The 21,232-nt window shown below is 25.7% G+C and overlaps 2 protein-coding genes and 1 long non-coding RNA gene across 21 annotated transcripts in view; 1 reads left to right on the plus strand and 2 right to left on the minus strand.

The window, feature by feature from the left end:
- LOC551446 (RNA-binding protein lark) overlaps positions 1–8,586 on the minus strand; it is a 12,569-nt gene extending 3,983 nt beyond the window's left edge. For 2 of the 17 annotated variants that reach the window (XR_001705502.2, XR_001705501.2), the window contains exons 1-6: positions 8,442–8,580; positions 7,299–7,444; positions 6,274–6,436; positions 5,529–6,074; positions 5,090–5,373; positions 4,276–4,362 (exon numbers count right to left, since the gene is read on the minus strand). Coding sequence is in view for 9 of the 17 variants with exons in the window: in XM_026444951.1 (XP_026300736.1) it covers positions 1,658–1,709; positions 5,090–5,373; positions 5,529–6,074; positions 6,274–6,417 (1,026 nt within the window). In the remaining 8 variants the exon portion in view is untranslated. Of the gene's footprint in view, positions 1–424; positions 784–1,657; positions 1,740–3,721; positions 4,040–4,275; positions 4,363–5,089; positions 5,374–5,528; positions 6,075–6,273; positions 6,437–7,184; positions 7,208–7,298; positions 7,445–8,441 lie in introns of those variants that run through there. The other 15 variants (XR_001705508.2, XM_016916128.2, XR_001705506.2 and 12 more) reach the window with 14 other exon arrangements.
- A 1,744-nt stretch (positions 8,587–10,330) lies between these two features.
- On the minus strand, positions 10,331–15,877 carry LOC408442 (bone morphogenetic protein receptor type-1B). 3 transcript variants are annotated; one of them, XM_006565621.3, is made up of 5 exons: positions 15,721–15,864; positions 13,348–13,397; positions 11,205–12,204; positions 10,806–11,121; positions 10,331–10,722 (listed from the first exon to the last, which is right to left on the minus strand). In XM_006565621.3, the coding sequence occupies exons 3-5, from the start codon at positions 12,023–12,025 to the stop codon at positions 10,594–10,596; spliced, it is 1,266 nt and encodes a 421-aa protein (XP_006565684.1). In that variant the 5' UTR covers positions 12,026–12,204; positions 13,348–13,397; positions 15,721–15,864; the 3' UTR covers positions 10,331–10,593. The 3 variants fall into 3 exon arrangements, with proteins under 3 accessions (XP_006565684.1, XP_006565685.1, XP_391989.2); XM_006565622.3 differs by lacking the exon at positions 13,348–13,397 and adding an exon at positions 15,598–15,662 and having other exon boundaries at positions 15,721–15,832; XM_391989.7 differs by lacking the exon at positions 13,348–13,397 and having other exon boundaries at positions 15,721–15,877.
- A 672-nt stretch (positions 15,878–16,549) lies between these two features.
- LOC102655179 lies at positions 16,550–19,325 on the plus strand. Its single transcript, XR_410331.3, has 2 exons — positions 16,550–16,742; positions 19,028–19,325. It is a non-coding gene; the product is annotated as an uncharacterized LOC102655179 (long non-coding RNA).
- The last annotated feature ends 1,907 nt before the right edge of the window (positions 19,326–21,232 follow it).

A 21,232-nucleotide genomic window follows, 5' to 3' on the forward strand; every position in this document is an offset into this window, starting at 1 on the left:
TAATACTAATATTTTAATGCTAATAATTTAACATTATATAATTACGAATTGAAAATACAAATTGAAAATTTTTGGCAGGACGATGCTACAACAAAGTTTTTTTTACATCAAAAGATGAAAATTTGACAATTTCTCAAATGGACATATGCGTCAAATTATATCAGATATAATATTTGATTAATTGTAAGTAATTTGGACCGAAATGGAAAGCTGAATATGTAATATATAAAATTAATTGAATAAAGGAACAGAAGGTACAAAAGGAATTTTGTGTGTGTGTATGTGTGTGTGTGTGTATGTGTGTGTGTTGTATGTATAAGGAAATAGGAAAGAAGGAAAAAAAGGAAAGAAACAGGAAAAGAAAAATAAAAATAAAAAAAAATAAAAGAGGGAAAGGTGACAGAATTATAAAAGAAACCTGCAATTCGATAAAATATTTTTCATTTTGTTTGCTATTTAATCCGTTTCTTTTTTTTCTTCTTTCATATTCTTTTTAGGAGGATGGGCGAAGGATTCTCGTCTAAATAGCGCATTACGGGGAGAATACATGTTTTCCCGATAGAACGGGCGAATGGTGGATCTTCGCGCGTGCAGATCGACAGACATAGACGGCCAAGAGTATCTCGGTCCCGAGGCTTCCTGCTAGCGACAGACAGACCCGACACACAGAGAGACAGACAGACCGACAGAGACCGATCCGAGCCCGACGCGACGATTTAGTATGGTGCGAACCGGCGCGACGGCGATGGCCCTCGTAATCCCGGTCTGGTAACCAAAATTAATCTACGTCAGTTATACGAGATCGATAAAAAAGAGATCGGGGAAAAAAACCACACGAGCTAAGAGAGGAACAACTTGTGAGATACAAAAAAAAGGGCGGATAGGTAAGTAGACAAGGGTCGTATAGACATGGTACGTCATATTATAAAAAAATAAACAAATCGTACAATCTACGTACCGACACATAGAAAACATTTAAATGATGCATTTTTAAAAGGTACGGGAAAAGATAATTATCACTTATAAGGAAATATTTGGTGAAACATCGCAATGAGTACGTTCTTCCTCGTTATTCTCGCTAATTATTCTTGGCAACGTGTATTAATATCGTATTTTTTTGCCAACAAAAATTATTGAAACTTTTAAATTACAATATATATATATTAATTATATGTAATAAATATACATATATTCTTTCTTTTTTTAACGAGCACACACTCCATATGTCTCTCCTTTGCAAAATGTACACATTTTTTTCGCCTCTTTTACTATCTTTTTACTATCCAGTGTAATTGTCTTTTTAACCATTGTTATTTGAATAGACAAAATATGATAAACATATAATATAATACGATCATAACTTACACATTTTCACAGTTTATTATTAAATTTTAATTCGATATGAATTACGAATTTATTGATAATTAATTAATAATAAGAGAGCAATATAAAAGGCAATTTAATAGATCGCAATAAACAAAGAAGAGAGCAGAGAGTTAATTAAAATGACAATATATATATATACATATACATATATATATACATATAATGTGTGTATATATATATATATGTAGATACACATATATCGAATACTTGGAAACGTTTCGACACACAATTTCAGTGTGAATCAATTTTTAACCGGAATTGACACGTCTACTTACCTACGCTCTTCAAATGAATCTCGGCTGAAGTCCTCGTACATGCCTCTACTATAACAGCGTTATAATAAATAATCGAATCTACGAATGATCAAAGATCAATATATACACCATACTTGCTCCCTTGTCCAAGGCTTAACTTTGTGAATTAGTCCCTGTATAATGACAATGCAAGAAAAATAGTCGCGTGCTGCCTAATATGACTGTAAAGAATGGTTAAAGAAAAGGTCAAAAATAGTTTGGAAAAAAATTATTTTATAGGCAGTTTTACGTTTAGATAATATATATAAAATAAATGAAGACACTACTATCGACCAATGATGCACACGATCATAGGAAGTAAAAAGAGAAGAAAATATATTTATAGAAAAAATGGAAACGTATATGCTCGCGTATATCATACAACTACTATCTATAATTAACTACCTATCTATCTATCGAAATTCACATCTAAGTACACAACTGATTGAAATATATATCGCGGGAATGAATCATAAATCGTATCGAAGAATTGATTTAGAAAAATACTTGTGCAAATGTATATTCAAAAATATATGTTAAACCTGCGCAAATAATGTGCATTCACACGCTAACCAAATATGCGAAAGGGTAAAATTATCACTTTAAAATCGAACAATTAATCATTTATTCGATTTATATTTATTTTCTTATATGCTGTGCGTGTATATGTGTTTCTGTATGTGTACACTACACGTACTTATAATTTTATTAAATTATATTCAGAATATCTAAATGCAAGCAATAACCAAGTATTTCTATCCGTTTTATTTTATATACGAGGTACATTTACTAGAAAGAAAACAAATTGATAAATGGATGCATAATACAAAATTCGCAGTGATAAGAACATGGGATTATTTTTTTTCTTTTCTTCTTTTGGCCAGTCATATAAGGCAGGCAGCGTTAGACTGGATTTTTAACCCATGCGATTTTCAGTTTATATAATCAGAACGTAACGAGCCATTTGCAGCCCAGGCTGGGATCATGTAGGATAATAAGGTTACATGCAACAACAAATTCAAAGTATTCAGAAAGATTGAAAAGTTCAATCAACTCTGTTTTCTATTTGAAAGTTTGTGAATGGATTTACATACATGAAAAGCTTTGAACCTCGTGAGTAGAAGTCAGCTTCGAGAAGTATGGATCATAATTTTGAAATAAATTTTTCCTCTTTTTCTCTTTTTTCTTTCTCTTTCTCTCTCCCCTTTCCCTTCCCCCTTTCACTTTCCTTTTTATCTTTTCGTCCTCTGTACGAATATATATGTATTTTTGTTCATATATATTTTATGTGTATACGTACGTATATATGCAAAGATGATTATAACATGTCAATGTGTATACACGTTTTTATAACTTTTTATACATTTCTTCGCATTATTATCATAATACACGAGACCGATTTCATGAAATTTTCATGGATAAATCAATATATTCATTCAATTCCGCGTGTACTTTTTAAATTGATTAAAAAAAATTTATTTTTTTTTCTTGCGCGATAACGTTGAAACGTAATAAAATTATGACCGATGATAAAAGTGAGAAAAAAAAAGAAAAAGGAAAAAAAATCAAAATAATATCGTACTAATTATAGAGATAATAAATAATGAAACAAATTTTTTGCTATAATAAATGTAAAAACGAATTACATGGAAAGTACGCACTTCCTACGATATTTCAAAAAGGGGAGAAAAAAAAAAAAAAAAAAAAAAAAAAAAAAAAAAAAAAAAAAAAAATAAAAAAAAATAAAAAAAAAATAAAAATAAAAAAAAAACTATTGAAATACTACATGCATATCATAACTTGCTTTTTTCCCTTTCTTTAACATTTGTATAATTCGAAATTATTTTTGACGCTGTATCTTTCCGAGATACATTTCATGAATTACGTTATTTATTTATTTATTTATCGGTTATTCAAAAATTGCGATTGAAAAACTTTAAAACATTATTTGAATTAAATATACATTGAAACTGATATAAAAAATAATAAGATGTTTCCGAAGCATATCTATGAATTTGGCCTTAACAACTATTACAAACGCCGATATCAAACTTACTGTCCAATGCGTCTGGAAAGCTGGTTTCTACTTACGAGACATTTCAAAGATAATCGATAGGCGCCGTTCCTGAAAATCGCGCCAGCCCTTTTTTCATTTCATCTCATCTTTTTTCTTTTCTTTTCTTTTCTTTTCTTTTCTTTTCTTTTCTATCTACAGCGTACGAGAGTTTGTTAGAATTGTAGGATCGCATCCTGGCTCGCGGTAGTGCGATCAAGAAATCTAGTTCGCATTCCTTAGGAACGTTTCTTCATCCCAGGCCTCCGCGCCACTCCCGGTTGAGTGATGTACGTAATAAGGAGCGCTTGAAACACAAAGGATTTATGAGAGACATACAGGCCAATCTCGCAGTTAACGCCATGGATCAAGAGAGTCTATGAACAGGGACATCCCTAGAAGAGCAGTCGACATGTTCAAGGTACGATCAGTCGAGACCCGGATTTTGTTGGCACCGAGGAAAATAGAAGCTGCTGATGTACAACGCGCCAGCGACAAGAACGAGGTGTGACTACTCGCTAACAAAAGTGGTCAAAGACTTACTCTTGCACGACTTGACCGCTGGCCCGGGACTGTCTCTCTAGGGTTGCCCGCATTCATGGACAAAGATGGTACGCAGCCTGAGGTGCACTGAAATTTAGAATGTACAGAAACGTCCAAGCGTCATGATACATATTAGCATTTTATTACACAGACTCTGCACTCATGTGGGCATCGGGTCGACACTCTACATGGATTGGATTATCGATTTATTGTTTTAACTGTGCAATGCAACACACAAAAATTATGTGTAATATACACAATATGATTATGTATTACAATATGTACAATATGTATGCTTATCGCGCGCATATGAGACGCATACATGCATACATATATACGATTGTATACATATTGTATTATATTGTACTTGAAACAAATGGAAAGAAACTGAAAAGAAACATAATAATGTAAAATTAAGGGCTAACGATCAAATACGGAAACGGAAACTTTAGCCTTTTATGAAAATTTTTATTATAATTTCGAATAATGGAATAATAACCCGAATGTACGATGTAATCTAGAGAGAATTTTATATATATATATATATATATATATATATATATATACACATACATATATGTATAATTGATATATATATATATATATATATATACTTAAAACAGATAAATTTTTAAGACATATGAGATCGAGAATATACGTATAAGAGAAAAGAAGAAAAAACACGATAAAAAACAAATATTATTAAATGTCGACGAATAGCCGAACCCCAATTCGCATGAGCTGTTAATCCAGCCTGGAACGTTCACAATGTTAAGTCGGACGAATGGGCAGTCAATGCATTGGCTCTACTCACCTGAACCGGCCATTGTTGCCACTTGGAGGGGGCGATCGGCGGCTGAACATGCCATACTCGTTACCACGGGAGAAGCCAGTGTCGCGCATGGATCCCATACCTAGAGGAGGCATAGGAGGCATTGGGTCTCGTCTTGGGGGTAGAGGTGGCATTGTCATTGGTGGAAAGTCAAGCCCGCACATGGAACTTCCCATGTCACAGGGCCCTGTCATACCCGTAAACCGCCTCTCGTAGAGATCCCTGGTGTCCTCGAAGCCTCTCCTGTCATAGTAGCTTTCGTAATCCTGTAATAAATACAAAAAAGCATATTGGCATGAATGATTAGTTGTATAAATTTATTTCATTATTTGTTTTGTCTTCTTTCCCTTTTTACTAAAATTGCTTCTGATATCAATAGTTATTAAGAAAATTAAATTTTCTTAAAAAAAAATTAACTTACTCCAAAGCGGCCACCACCCATTAACCGATCCCGAAGGAACGGTGGTGGCGGCGGTGGAGGATACGGATCGCGTCCAAACATTCGGTCTCTGTATCCGTTTCTATCTGGTCCTCCTCCCATTCCTCCTTTCGGGCACTCCTTGGACCAATGGCCGCCGCGACCGCATCGATAGCACTGTTCAGGATCTCCCATTCCTGGCCTTTGTCGTACTCTGCTTGTAGAAATTTGAACCTTCATCGCTTGACCATCCACCATTCTTCCATTGAGTTCCTTGATGGCATCGTTGACATCACCTGTTGCTTCTAGATGGACGAATCCATAATTTCTCACGATATCGCATTCTACAACAGTACCGTACTTGGCAAATAATTCGCGCACTTGAGGCGCTTTTGTATTATCTGTGAGATTGCCAACAAATATTTTTGTTGTAGGTGTGTTAGGTCCTTTACGACTCTTTGCAGCTTCACATTTAATCTCCTGACCATGAACTATATGTCCATTCAAATTTTGTATTGCATTTCTTCCTGCTTCTTCGTTTTCCATATGCTGTTGAAAATTATATCATAAAATATTTTTTTCGTTAATCAAATTAAAGAATTGTAAATTTTTCGGGCCAAGATACAATTATCCGACAGATTTATAAGAAAAGGAAAGAAGGAAGAGAAGGAAAAAGACAAAAGAAAAAAAAAACTCTAACTAAAAATGATTATATTAATTCAGGATATATGATATGAAGGAAACTTACCACAAATCCGTAATTTTTCACCACATCACATTCTACAACCTTTCCATATTTTTCGAATAATGGTTTAATATCAGCATTTGTTGTTTTATCGGCTAAATTACCGATGAAAATTTTGAACGTGCCAACACTACTAAAACCCGGCATTTTCGGCTCGTCTTAGAACCTAATTTCAAAAACAAAACATTTAAAATATTATATATGTATATACAATATTTTGAACATAAAAATATATACTGAGATAAAAAAAATAAAATAAATAAAAAAATATTACATCCACCTTAATTAAACATTTTAATCTTTGTAATAATTTATAATACAATTAATTTTATTTCTTAAAATTATATTGCACAACATATTTCCAATGAATAATTAATTTATCGTCATCAATATGATTTTTATACATATTAAATATAATATATATTATATATATATATTAAAACATATATAATTTTAAATATATATATATATATATTTTGTTATATTAATATTGATACATATTAATAATATATATATTAAAATATTTATATTTTATATATTAAATTGAAATATATTAAAATATCATATTTATATATTTTAATTTAAACAAAAATAACTTTATTTAGAATCAAGTAAAAATTATAAAAATTTATCTACTTAATAACGACGCGATTGTTTTAGATACTTTTCACAGCGCACATTTTTCCACCATTTTGCTAACGATCTAGCATTTCGAATTTCGAAGGTCATAAATTCTGATGAATTCTGAACTTTTATATCTAAATTATAATGAATAGAATCAACTTCGAAATTTTCGAATATAAGAAAGTACAAATTTTTTAATTTCTATTTTGATAGAATAATGGAATATGTAAGCAGAAAATAAATACTTATTAAATACGTTATAAAATACGTAATACAGAAAGCGTACCGACCTTGTTGAAATGGCGCACCAAATCTAGGAAATGTGAATAATATAATAATGATCACCAACTCAAATACGGTGTATAAATTTATATTCAAAGACTATATACTTTTTTCACACTCACCGAAGATTATTGCGTGCTACTTTCAACGAATAATTTAACCAACGTTGATATTAGATACACGACTTTACACAAGAGAACGCAATCTAACAATGGCGTCTCACTTGCTGCGTCCGCTGGTGCGCGAGAATCGAAGTATGTAGTGACCCCTATCGGACAATTGCAATACAGCGAACAGTGAGAATAGTGCGTTCAAAAACTTACCATGAACGTACTTTCAAATAATACGAATGAATTGTATGCGAGAATTCTATTCTAATGATTATTGTAATGAATATTATTATATTTTATCATTCATAAAACAGAAATAATTAAATTTTTTATTTTTTGAGTATTTGTTCACAATATTGAAAAATTATGACATTTATTGGCAAACTGAATAGAACGAAATGTATAATATAATTTATAAATTTTTTTTTTTAATATATTTATATATTATTTTTTTTAAATCCTTCGACAATATTAAATTATAGTAATTATCACGATTTATATTCTCTCGTTGAATTGAAAGCAGTCAACAATTGCAATATGTAAATTATTATATCATTATGGTTATGTTGTGTATATCACAGTGTTAATTCTCAGAATATTATAAATATTTAGAAAACTATTACAAAAAAATATAAAATACAACAATAAAATACATTATGCCATAAAATATATAATTGATTTACGAAATAAATCTATATCATATGTTTATTATTATATTATTTTTATGCACTGATATAAAATAGTAAGTGAATAGAAAATTATTGTGATAAAAATTAAATTCTACTAAATTAGTAACGTAATCACATGTACAATATCAACGTATATATATATATATATATATAACACGACAAAGTATTTAATATTTGTCAAAGATATATAAAAATATTTTAACAATAAATGCATCACAATGCTATCAACTAATAATTATTTTTTATTCTTAATTGAAAAAAATTGAACATTTTTGTAAAATGAATTTATTATTGGAAATCTAGAAAACGCGAAATGGCGTGTTTCGGATATCTGCGTATCGACGCTATGAAATATAACTACATAATTTCATTGATGCAAGTATATAACTGATATTTTTACATTCATATGATGCTTTTCATTTAAGAAATTATATATAAAATATTTAGAAAGTATTAAAATACTTACCAAGTCAGTATTTCCGTAAAGCAATTCGACAAAACACAATGCCAAACCACACGCTTTCCTACGTAAAAAAATGGCGGATCGAAACAGATCGGGAAGTGAGATATAGAATATAGCGTCTCTTTCGATGCAAAATTCAAAAGTACCAACTGATGAAAACAAAATTATTTATTATTAAATATTACTAAATATTAATATTACTAGTATGTACGCCTACATGCAGATTATAATTTTTTTAAATTTTATATATATTACAAAAAATTATATTATAAAATAATAATTTTCATATATTATATAATTAAAATAGAAATAATTATGAATTCTTTCTTATTTTCTTTATATTACTTTAAAAAAAGAAAAATTTATAAATTCTGAATTATATATTTAATTATGTATTATATATAAAATACTTTCGAGAAATACTTTCAATACAATACAAATAATAATTATCATCACAATTTGATAATTAATTTGATAATTAAATTTTCTTATATTTCAAATTCTTGTAATATTATTATTTAATTTTTTATCATTATGATCATTGAATCATGCGTCAACTGAATATTGATTTTGCACTCCAGATATTTAATATATTTTCAATGAATTTTTTGTTTTATTTTATTTTATTCTATGAACTCTTCTAATTGATCTATTTTATTTATAAAAAAATATTATATTTGTACTTATAAAAAAAATAATAAAAGATAAATTTCTTTATTGTATATATATAACTAATTTAACTATTTTGAAATTTAATAGGGAATATTTAATAGGGATATTATCATATATATATATATATATATATATATAGAGAGAGAGAGAGAGAGAGAGAGAGAGAAATAATCTGAAATTGATATTCAGAGCTTATCCATAATTATTTTTTGACAATTCTTACTGAAAATTTTTCTAAAATATATTTGTAAATTTCATTATTTTAATGAAATCTAAATCATTATTATCAAACTTGACCAAATCGATTATATTTTCAGCAAAATATTTAAATATTTATATTTATATTATTTTAAATTATAATTATATTATATAAAGTTCTCTCAAATATAAAATTGTATTGTATTAATAAAACATGGATTTAAAAATTAAAATAATTTTAATCATTCTTAAACAAAATTTATATATTTAATTTATCAATTATATATAAATTAATATTTAATATTTATTACGATAAATATAGATAACGCGGAATTATATAAAGGAAAAATATTTATAAAAGAGGATTCAATGTAATAGAAAATTACATTAGTATTAATAAAAAAGAAAAATTAAGACAATTTTCCTATTTTCAAAACTAGAATTTAATAATGAGCATACTGAAGAAATTTATGAATGTTGAATATTAATAAAATTTATCTTATAATACGAAACATTCTGACATATAAGAATATTTCACATATTTATATTTTACAATCAATATATATTTAATACATCATTATGGTAAAAATTAAATTTATAGAGCTATATTTATAAACAACATAAAATTTCATACATCCTGCAAGACATCTCATTTTGCAATTAAAATTATTTTATACAATTAGTATTGTATTTTTCATCTCAAAGATATATTAAGTAATATATGTATAAAGATTAACATAATTCTGTTAATGGTGGAACTTTAATATATATAAATTTATAACACTGGATGGATGTGATAAATTTAAATGCTATCATTAAAATGATTTTTGCGTTTTTTTTTAAATAAATTTTTACGATTAATTTCATTTTAAATATCTCCATTTTATGTTTATACGTATTTAGAGATTAGAATATTTGTATTTTTTTTAAACTGAAAGAAAAGAAAAGTTATTCTTTCTAAGTAGTGGCCATCATTGGTTACATTCAAATTTTAAAATAATATAATAAAACACGTTAAAACATTATCATGTTTCATCGCATTTACTTATTAACAATAAAGATATACACATTCATTCATAATTTCTTTCTTCTCCAGTCATGATTGATTTCATCACAGTACATTCGCACATACATACGTATTTACGTATTTTTAAATCTTATTATTCAGTCTTCAGGCTTGCAGTCTGTCAATAAATCTATATACACCGGGTTATTTACAAGGGAAGAAATTATTTTTTAGCTATTAGCGATAAGATAGAATACATCCAACGAATATCGTCAAATGTTATACGATTTTAATAGCATTGTCAATATGTAATTTTGATATTGTCTTTTTCACGCGCAGCGCTGTTAAACGAACGGCTGGATTTGCATGCCAACATTCAGCTATAAGCTTACTCAGCGCAAATAGAATCTATAACAAAAAAACAAATATCTAATTTTAATATATATGTTTTATCAGAATATATCTATAAATATGATTAATTTTATACTTACTGAATCATTTTCCCATCGTGCTGGTATTATTGGACGTAATCGTTTTACACAAACTGCTAACCGCATATCTTCAAAGTCTGGATCACTTGGAACAACATCTTGGTATGGTAAAGCATACGGTTCCACCATAGAATTTTTGCCACCTGTAATACATCTTCTACAAGTTTCCCAAAGTACGAGACCAACAGAATACATATCTGCCATCTTGAAAGCGTCAAAAGAAGATGTGTTTAAAGTTTCATCTAAAACTTCTGGAGCCATGTATCGGCGTGTACCCACTCGTGTATTAGGTGCAATATCAATTTCTCCGCTTTCACTAAAAATAAAATGTTACAATCATATAATTTGTATATAATGCAAGTGCAATTATTTTATTTAGTTTAAAATACATATATTTACCTAATATATCTAACTGCTAAACCAAAGTCTGCAATTGCGCATTCACCATTCTTTTTTACTAAAATATTTCTACTTTTAATATCTCTATGAGCTATAGCAGGCTTCCCTCGTGTACCAAAAATCTCTGTATGAAGATGAGCAATACCAGAAGCAATTGAAAGACATATTGCTAAAAGGCTAGGATAATCTAGAACAGTAGTTTGTAGATAATCATATAACGAGCCTCTTTCATGATAATCTGTAATTAGTAACATTTGTGTCCAAGATCCTGTGCCTTTAATATCAGCCGCAATGAAACCCAAAATATTATCGTGTCTCATTAAAACTGTCTGATAAATTTCAGTTTCTCTAAACCAAGATGCTTCTTCTAATGTAAAAAATACTTTCACTGCCACTTTTTCGCCTCTCCATCTTGCAAGCCATACTTCACCATATCGTCCTTTCCCAACACATTGAGATAAGGCTAATTGTTTAGCTATAGTTCGCTGTACTAAGAGAGGTAATCCTGATCCAGAACCACTACTCTGATCAATAAAGTCTTTAAGTGTTCCTTGAGAAGGCACTAAGCAAGGTCCTCTTTCTTTTCTTCTGTATCTATGATATATGATTACCATAGCTATTGAAATTACCATTAAGCATATAGACAAAATGGTAGTCAATATTATAAGTGGCGCACCCGATGCTATAGCCATAGGATTAGGTACTGTTGTAGTTCTAGGTTTATAATCAGGATATAAATCTTTGTTACATAATGCACTCTTGTTACAACATATTATATTTTTTCCTTGTAAATGTGGCACAAGATATCCTTTGCATTGCATGAAACCTTGTTCATCTGGTGGTAAACAGCCAAATGACCATTCTGGCACAAATTCTCCTGATTCTGCATCCCAAACTTCTTCTACCGCACTGAAACAATGACCACCAGGTCTCCCTTCGCAAGTTCCATTTTGTCGATCATCTGGACAATGTCCTTCACAATAGCAAGTAATTCCCAATGCTGAAAAGTAAAAAAAACTAATTTAATTCACTATTACACATAAAATAGTTAATAAATAAACAAAACAAACTATTTAATATCATAATAATTATTATTATATCTTTTATATTCATACACATGAAACTTAATAAAGACAAGATAATAAAACTCAATTATTCAACAACATATACATTAGAATATATATAAATAATGACTAAATGATTATATTATATATATAATCATAATGATTATTATTATTATATTTTTTGCTATAAATTTATACTATAAAGTTTGATAAAGATAAAATATAGTTCAATTAAATATAGTTCAATTAATTTAAATATATATATATATTAAAATATATTTTCATAAAAATGATAAAAAAAAAAGATGAATTTTAATTTATAAATAACAATGATATTCATAAAAGAATAATTATTTAATTCTATTACTAGAATAATTACATCAATTTTTATAATAAATAAAATCAACATATCTTTTGCATTATCTTTCACAATAATCTGATAAAATATTATGCAAACATATATCTATATATTATGTATATATGTAAATAACGTTTATTCTTTTCTTTGTTAATTTATTGTATTAAAATAAGGAAGACAAAAGATGAAATTTTAAAAAAAGAAGAAATGATATTTTTAAAAGTACATATTAATATTTTAAACATAAATAATTAAATTTATTGGAAAAATGATACTCATAAAAAAAATATTGCTAATATAATATAAAAATTAAAAGTAATTTGGATATTAATAAAAATAATTTGTCCAAATAAATTTAAAAATATTTTATACTTTAGAAAAATACATAATATTACTGGTAAAAATAAATACGTAATGTATCTTATAAAAAATTTTGTTGCTAAAAAAATTCCTTTTGCGTAACAATGATTGAGTGCTTTTCATTTTTTATATGAACTGAATTGCATTATTTTAAACATAAACTTGAAAAATCAATTACAGATATAATCTTAATAAAATGTAAAAATACGTAGCAATTTTTTGGTTTTTAACATTAATCACAAGACATTAATCATGTCTTTTTCTACTTTTTAATTTATGGCAAATGCCATATAGATTCCATTATATAAAGAAATCAGTGATGTCTGTTTATCCGATAACATCCAAAAGTGATAATACATACTTTACAATAGTTTCCAAGTGCGATCACGTTTTTCTTCTATCCTTGTTTATCTGGTAACAATAAAAATAACAAACGAAGAACTCATGATGATCAATGAACAAATGAAAAAAAGACATTATTAATAAGATATTTTTGATGTAATTCAAAATGGGCGAATAAAAAATTAAATTGAATCACAACTTTTCATTCGATCGAATCGACTACGAGTTTCTTTAATTTATATATATATATATATATGCATATATATTTCTTTATTAAGTTTTATTATATAATTAATATTTATATTTTAATCTTATTAAAATATACAACGTAATAGATAGCATAAAAATCGATTAGTATTAGAAACTTAAATAAAATAAAATTTTCTATTTAAATTTAGAAAATTTTATTTAAATTTGCTTCTCATTTAAAATGTACTTAAAAACTTATCCCTATAATATGTTGCAATATTTATAATATTGAGTATAAACAAAATGGAAAATAAAAATAAAAAACAATTTCAATTAAATCTAAAAAATTTATTAATTTATAATAAATTATGATGTTATTAATATATGAATAATAATTCAGAAAATTTTGTAGATTTTTTTTTTTTTATAGAGAGATTGCACGTGACAAATGTATATTTACATATTTATGCACAATCCCTACATACACACAAACACACACACACACACACACACACACACCACACACGCACGCACGCACACACGCATTATATGATGATGCCAGGCTTCTGAATATTGTATTTCAATCAAAAACAAATTATTTAAATAATTATATCATGTATAATATAATTATATAAATATAATATATCTTTCAAAGAATCAATGAAAAGAATTAAAATGAGTTAAAATTTTTAATTAAAAATAATTTTTGATCTTATTATCAATAAAGATGGTATTTTTTTGAAGAACTTATTACCAATGCAAATATAAATTTAATATTAATGATATTACTAAATTAATTAAGACTCAATTTAGATAATATATTTCATAACGAAATAATTACAATAATTGATATAAAAAATGTGAAGACAATTATTTATGAAATCGTACATTTTTTTATATAAATATATAAAAAAAGAAATGGATTCTTATTATTTTTAATCAATTTATTTTTGTACGTAAAATTTTCACTTGACTATTTGGACCATAATTTCGGAAATTTCCTATATATGTATATATATATATATAATATCTATATGATTAGAAAAAATAATGCTAACACTAATAATACAAATTATAGAAAAATGATATAATGGAATATTTTATATATTTAAACATACTATTAAGAGCTAACATAGATTACAAAATCTGAATATGTCAACGAGTATTTCGACTTACCAATTTTCTTATAAAAGAAATAAATGAATTTTAAAATTGAATTATGTAATTTTAAAAAGATGAAATGATATTTATTTATATTAATTTGCAAAAAAAAAAAATTGCGGATAAACAGACAACTATTATAGCAAAGCAAATCAAGTTGATAGTTAAACAACTATTCAAATATGGGAGTAATGTAAAAAAGAGAAAAATAAAGCAGAAAAAGATCGAGGCATTGCAAAGGGAATTTCAGAGTTACAAAAGTGACGAAACAACATCGTTGATATTTCAGTTCTTAACCTTAACGCCTAACCTTTTTTTTCTTATTTCTCATTCTTTTTCAGCCTGTTCTCTTCTTTGAGTCAAGGATAAGAAAGAATATACACTATTCTCTTTAGTATAAGAGACTTCTTTTATAAAAATATACTTATTGCATAATAAATTACAGTTTGTACATCGAAAGTTCGAATTGTTTACGAAAATTTATAAATGAGCTAGACGTAGAACATACATAGATGCATTTGAAAAAAATTATAATATATCGCGGAAGCACTAAATCATAATTTATTTCATTTTCGTTTAAGAAGATTTTCTAAAAACAAGATTAGATTGAAATCATAATATGACCTTTTGCAAAACATTCAAAAGCAACTCATGTGTTTGTTGTCAATATGTTAGAAGAAAAAGTAGTGCTGAAACAACATTAATCAAATCAAGAATGAGTGAATGTGTAAGATTAGAGGGGAGGAAAGAAGGGAGGAAGAAGGAGGAGGAGGAAGAGGAGGAAGAGGAGGAAGAGGAGAAGGAGGGAAAGAGAGAAGGGCGGGAGATCCAGGGAAAAAGGATAGGAAGAACAGAGTATTATATAAATTATATACATATTTGTATAGTAAAAGGCAAGGAATGGTTAACAATAGCATACGTTAATCGTTTTCACGTCGGGAATCCGCATCAGATCGATCCTTTGGTACATTGCACACACTGTAACTTTTCATTTAACACATCTTGTATATACAATTGTAAAATGATTCACAAGTATACTCACCATAAATAAATTTCGCGATAAACACTCCTAAGCTGATCCACAGGCCGTATTTACATCCGCACCGACCTGGGGTAGCAAAGAGCGCAGCCATTTTCTACATCCGAGAGCACATACTTCACTGTGACGTAGGGCGAGACGCGTCGGTCGCAAAGCGCAGGCTGATCAGCTTCGGCTTTTTCCGTCATTCTACGGTTGGTTCTCTAAAGAACTGACAGCTCATTGGAGAGCTGATCGTGTAGCAGTTCGGTTATTAAACAAAGACAACTATTTGAGCTTACCTAAAAGAAAGAAACAAAGATATATCCATATATCAGCAGTGTATCTTTAATTCTCGTTACCCGGAAATATCTTTAATATAATCGAGTAGTATAATTGAATTAAAAGAAATATGAGTTGGAATATGAAGTTCAAAATACAATTAATCAATGAAAATTATAGATATCGATATAACACTCAAATCAAATTTTATCATACGTTTACTATTATATATAAGTACGAGCCAATATATTTTGTTCTCAGTTTTAATGATATATTTTTTTATCGTTACAAAAATATAACAACTTACATTTTAAAAAATTAACAGTTAATTTATTTGGTCATTTAAAATTAATATATATTGGACCAAAAATTTATTGACCAAAATATATATTTGTATATATTTTATTCAATATCTTGTTTAATTCATTTTTTTATCATATCACTAAATCTTATTATACATTATAATCTTATTATAATCCTATTATTATGTTATTCTTTATACTTTTGAAATGATATTATAAATTTTTTGCAATATAATTATTAACATTTCATATTTAAAGTTACGTACCTGTATTGTCATTGCAACTAGTAGGGAGCATGCGACGGCGCCCTATGGGCGCCGTTATGCCGCGACGAATGTAGTTTCAAAGATGTTTCTTCTTATTCATTCTTCTTTTTCTTTTCGTCGATTATATGTTTATAATTCTGATACTTAGAAGAAAAAATTTAAAGTAACGAAAAATAAACAATGATCTATTAAAAAGGTATGTAGTTTATGTATTTTACACTATAAAAATCTATATTTATAATTTTTTTGTCATTTGATTAATTATTGTAAAAGAACAATTAAAATTAGAGACTGTACACATTATTCGAAAAACCATTCATATATCATATCCGATAAGTTTTCTAAATAAATTGATAATATTTCATAAATTTTTATAAATTTTCAAATTTGCAAACAGGATTAAATATTATTTCGATAATAAGATAAAATATACAATATTATAGTTATAAATATTTAATATATTATATTAAATATTACATAATTAATATAAATTTTTATTGATGAAATTTGATAATAGAAGTATTTATTTTATGATAAAATTATAATATTTATAATATATTTAAAATATACTTTACAAATATAAAAGAATTCTAAAAATTCGTTTATATTGTCTATCAAATTCATTTGTATGCATAAATTGTGTACACATAATATATGTAAATATCGAATAAGAATTGTAAATGAATGGGATAATAAAAATAACAATTACAAAGGAGATTCAAAAATAAGATTAACAGCTTTATGATAATATATATAGATAAAAATAAATTTGATTGAAAAATGTTATACGTTATACTTAACATTTGTATACTACTCAGATAATTTGTGTGTACATATATACATATACGTCTAATAAAAGATACATGTAAAAGCGGTATTATATCGTGTGCAAGCGCAAAGAACTGAGAATGAGTTTGATCAAAGCACCATAAATGTGCTTGCTCAAGAAAAATTATATGGATAAGATAAAGAGGCAAAGTAGATATCGTAATATCATATATATATATATATATATATACTATGAAATATAGAGTACAATGAATTAGAAATCATCAGCTTTATTGATCAATTTATTAATTTATCAACTCATTGAATCTTTCCGACCGAACAATGCTTGTCTTCTTGAATATTTATATGTATATATAAATAATCGCAACATATTGATGTTAAATTATGAAATTTTAGATTTTCCATTAATACATACAATAAATCAACAATTATAATCATTATAATAATCGATATATAATTCTCGTTATAATAATTAATAAATATAAATAAATTTAAAAAAATCTTTGCAAAATAATATATCATGAATATTTGTAAAAATATTAGTAGTTATTGATTTATATTTTATGTGCAAGATTCACATCAATTCGAAATTTTTGAATTCAATGGATGATTTTGAAATTAAAATATATATATATATATATATATATATATATATATATATAGTATGAAATCAATTCATGTATATATAATAAGTTTATTATAAATAGTATTTTTGTTCATTTTATTTATTTTAACAAATAAATGAATGATTAAGTAACATTAATGATGTTGATAATAATCAATATGTAATAATAATAAAAATATTATTTTAATAATTTTGTACTTGAATACTAAATCATAATAAATACGATAAAAAAAAATAATATTGAAAAAGGAATGAATTTGTTGCAGATTGAATTATTGTTTTCTGTTTTTTAGTCGTGTGAATTTAATATGTTTGTTAAGAATAATAATATTTGTTATTTAAATTTATTCTTATTTCTAAAAGTCAAATCTAAGATATATCTAAGTCATCAAAGATCGATCAAAGAAAATTTGCTGATCAAGATTTATAAGATATAGATTATAAATCACGAATCAAAGAACAAACAATAAAGGAATCACTGAATATATTTCGTTTCTATACGATCTATATATTGCTATTTTGCACAATCGATCACTATTTTTATTTCCAATTTATTTTTTTAATCAATTATAAATAAGTAAATAAATTAATTTTTTTTAACTTTTTTCAGAGACCATATATCTCACTGAAAATAATATTTTATAATTAGAATTATCGATACGCTGTTTTCTTTGAAATGATTCTAATTTATATATTTTATCTGATTTTATATTTGTCTGTTCTTTTCTAATAGAAAAATTAATTGTCTTCAATTTTAATTATACAATATAAAATGTGACAATAACTGATAAAAATGAATAACATTTTGTCATAATAAATTAGTTTATATTATCAGTTTAATTAGATTAATCTTAATCTATTTAATTATTAATTTACTATTATTTTATTAATAAATTTCATTAATAAAAAAATATTAAATGTTTAAAGTTATAAATTACAAGAGGAAAATTCGATTAATATTCAATGTAGAAAATTAAATATTGTTAACATAAATAATATTTTTTTCATAGTAAGATAAATATTTATTTGCTATCTATAATCCTAATGTATTTAGTCTTTGTTTAAAGATGTGAAGAATGATGGTGAGGCGCGAAGGCAGGCACCTATACAAAGATGGGAACCGGTTTCGCATTCTATTCTTTTTTTACATTCTCGAAAGAGATCTTGCCGAGTCGCGGGTGTGAAAACTGACACTCACCCTCATTTGTTATTTTATGAAAACAAAGGAAAATTATAAGAATCACGCAGTATCATCAAATTATTTCTTGCTTTTTTTTCTATCTTAACATCATATCATTTTCAACCATGTATATACATATTTTCGATAGACTTTTTAATCTAGCTCTAATAAAATGTAGTATCGAATGAATTCCACTGTTTCTTCATTTTATTTCTATTTCATTAAAATTAAACATTACATAAAAATTATTATTAATATATTTTCTGCGATTTATTAAAGTGTAATATATATATATATATATATATATATTAAAATTTTTAAAGATTAAACGAAAAAGACATATAAAAATAATTAGATGTCGTATTATAATTGTTTCTTGAGAGTATAAATTTTGTTAAAAAATTATATACAAGGAAAATAAATAATAAAAAAAATTATAGATATGAGATAATATGAGATAAAAATTAGAGAATCAAAATCATTTTTACTACATCTTATATTTATATGTTATTATATTTTTATTATATTTAAAAAAAAAATATAGAAAAGGAAAGCAAGAGAAAGCTAATTATCAGCGATATATCCTGTATATATTAAAGATATAGACGAGATATAAGATAGACGTGACAAGGTACAGAACAAATTTATCATTATATAGGAATTTGTGTCCTATGTTTTGAAATAACAGTTATTAAAAAAAATTATATTTCTTTATAAATTAAAATAAGTTTAGAATTATATTTAATCTAATTATCAAAGTTTATAAAAGAAATATATAAATATAACATAATAAAATCATATAATCAATAATATAATATAATCTTTCAATATTATTTTATTTCTTGAAATTTAAAATTACTAATATATAAAATTCATATGATTGCATAAAGAATTAAGACAAACAAGATGAAATATAATATAATAATAAAAATAAATTTTAAACAAAATAATATTTTTCCAGATTTTTAAAAATGTTTTATTTAAAATAAAAGTATATAATGCTTGCTCATTGAGTACAGAATATAAATAGTTTAATAATTTAATAATAATAGTTTCAGCGCGAATGAATTAATAAGTTTTTTATTTTTTTTATATTAAACATTCGTTCTTAATATAATATAAAATCAGTATACTTTTTTAAGGATAAGATAGAATAAGGATTATTCATTGCACGAAAAAATAAAAAGAATTATTCTTATTTCTTAAATTTTATAAATTTTCTTTTATTAAAATATTATTTTTATTATCATTACAATTTATTATAAATATTCTTTATCTTTTTTATTAAAATTTAAAAATTTGAATAGTAATACAGTTCTATCTTCTATAATACGATAATACAATTACATTTTTTTATAAGAAATAATATAAGCTTTTTAATTGCAAGCATGATTATATTTTTTGTAGAAATTTTATTAAAGCGATGGATTATATTCTCGTTTCAATTAATTAAAATTATGAAATGCATAATCAGATTTTTATTTTATATTTTTATTTTTCAGTAATTCAATTTAGATTATAATTCCGACAAAATACAAGCGAAAAAGAAAAATATTAGGAGCCAGCTTAAATTCATACAGGAATAATATTCTAAATTTATTCGGAAACATTATATTGTTCACTTTTCAAAAAATAGTTAAATTAATATAAAAAAAACTTATTACACAAAAGAAATATAAGAAAATAAACATCAAAATATGTTAAGCAAATTAAGTAGAATTTGCAAGTCTTAATTGATTGTCATATATTCTAAAATTAGCAATTTCATGTAGCATAACTTAATATTATGGTTGAATTTCCTTCCTTATTAAGACACGAAAAAGGATATAGGATATGTTAAAAGACATTGCCATTTTTAAGGGAAATATAAATATTATATTTATATTATTTAATTATACATTTACAATTTTATAAAGTTTGAGGAATCTACTATTGTAACCTACTTGGAGTGTAATGTAATCCTGGAATGATTTTCCAGCTATGATAAGTTCAAGTAACATACATACTCCATACATATAGTATATATATATATATATATATATATATATATACATTTGTATAAATAATAAAACTAAAACGAAAGAAATTAAAA

This window comes from Apis mellifera, linkage group LG14 (assembly GCF_003254395.2).
Source record: "Apis mellifera strain DH4 linkage group LG14, Amel_HAv3.1, whole genome shotgun sequence".
NCBI classification, from domain to species: Eukaryota; Metazoa; Arthropoda; class Insecta; order Hymenoptera; family Apidae; genus Apis; species Apis mellifera.

Coding starts and splice junctions, on each gene's coding strand:
- LOC408442 (XM_391989.7), bottom strand. CDS start 15,811: ATGGCTGCGCTCTTTGCTACCCCAGGTCGGTGCGGATGTAAATACGGC. Junction 11,122..11,204: donor TTAGCAGTTAGATATATTAG/GTAAATATATGT, acceptor TTTTATTTTTAG/TGAAAGCGGAGAAATTGATA. Junction 10,723..10,805: donor CACGATGGGAAAATGATTCA/GTAAGTATAAAA, acceptor TTTTTGTTATAG/ATTCTATTTGCGCTGAGTAA.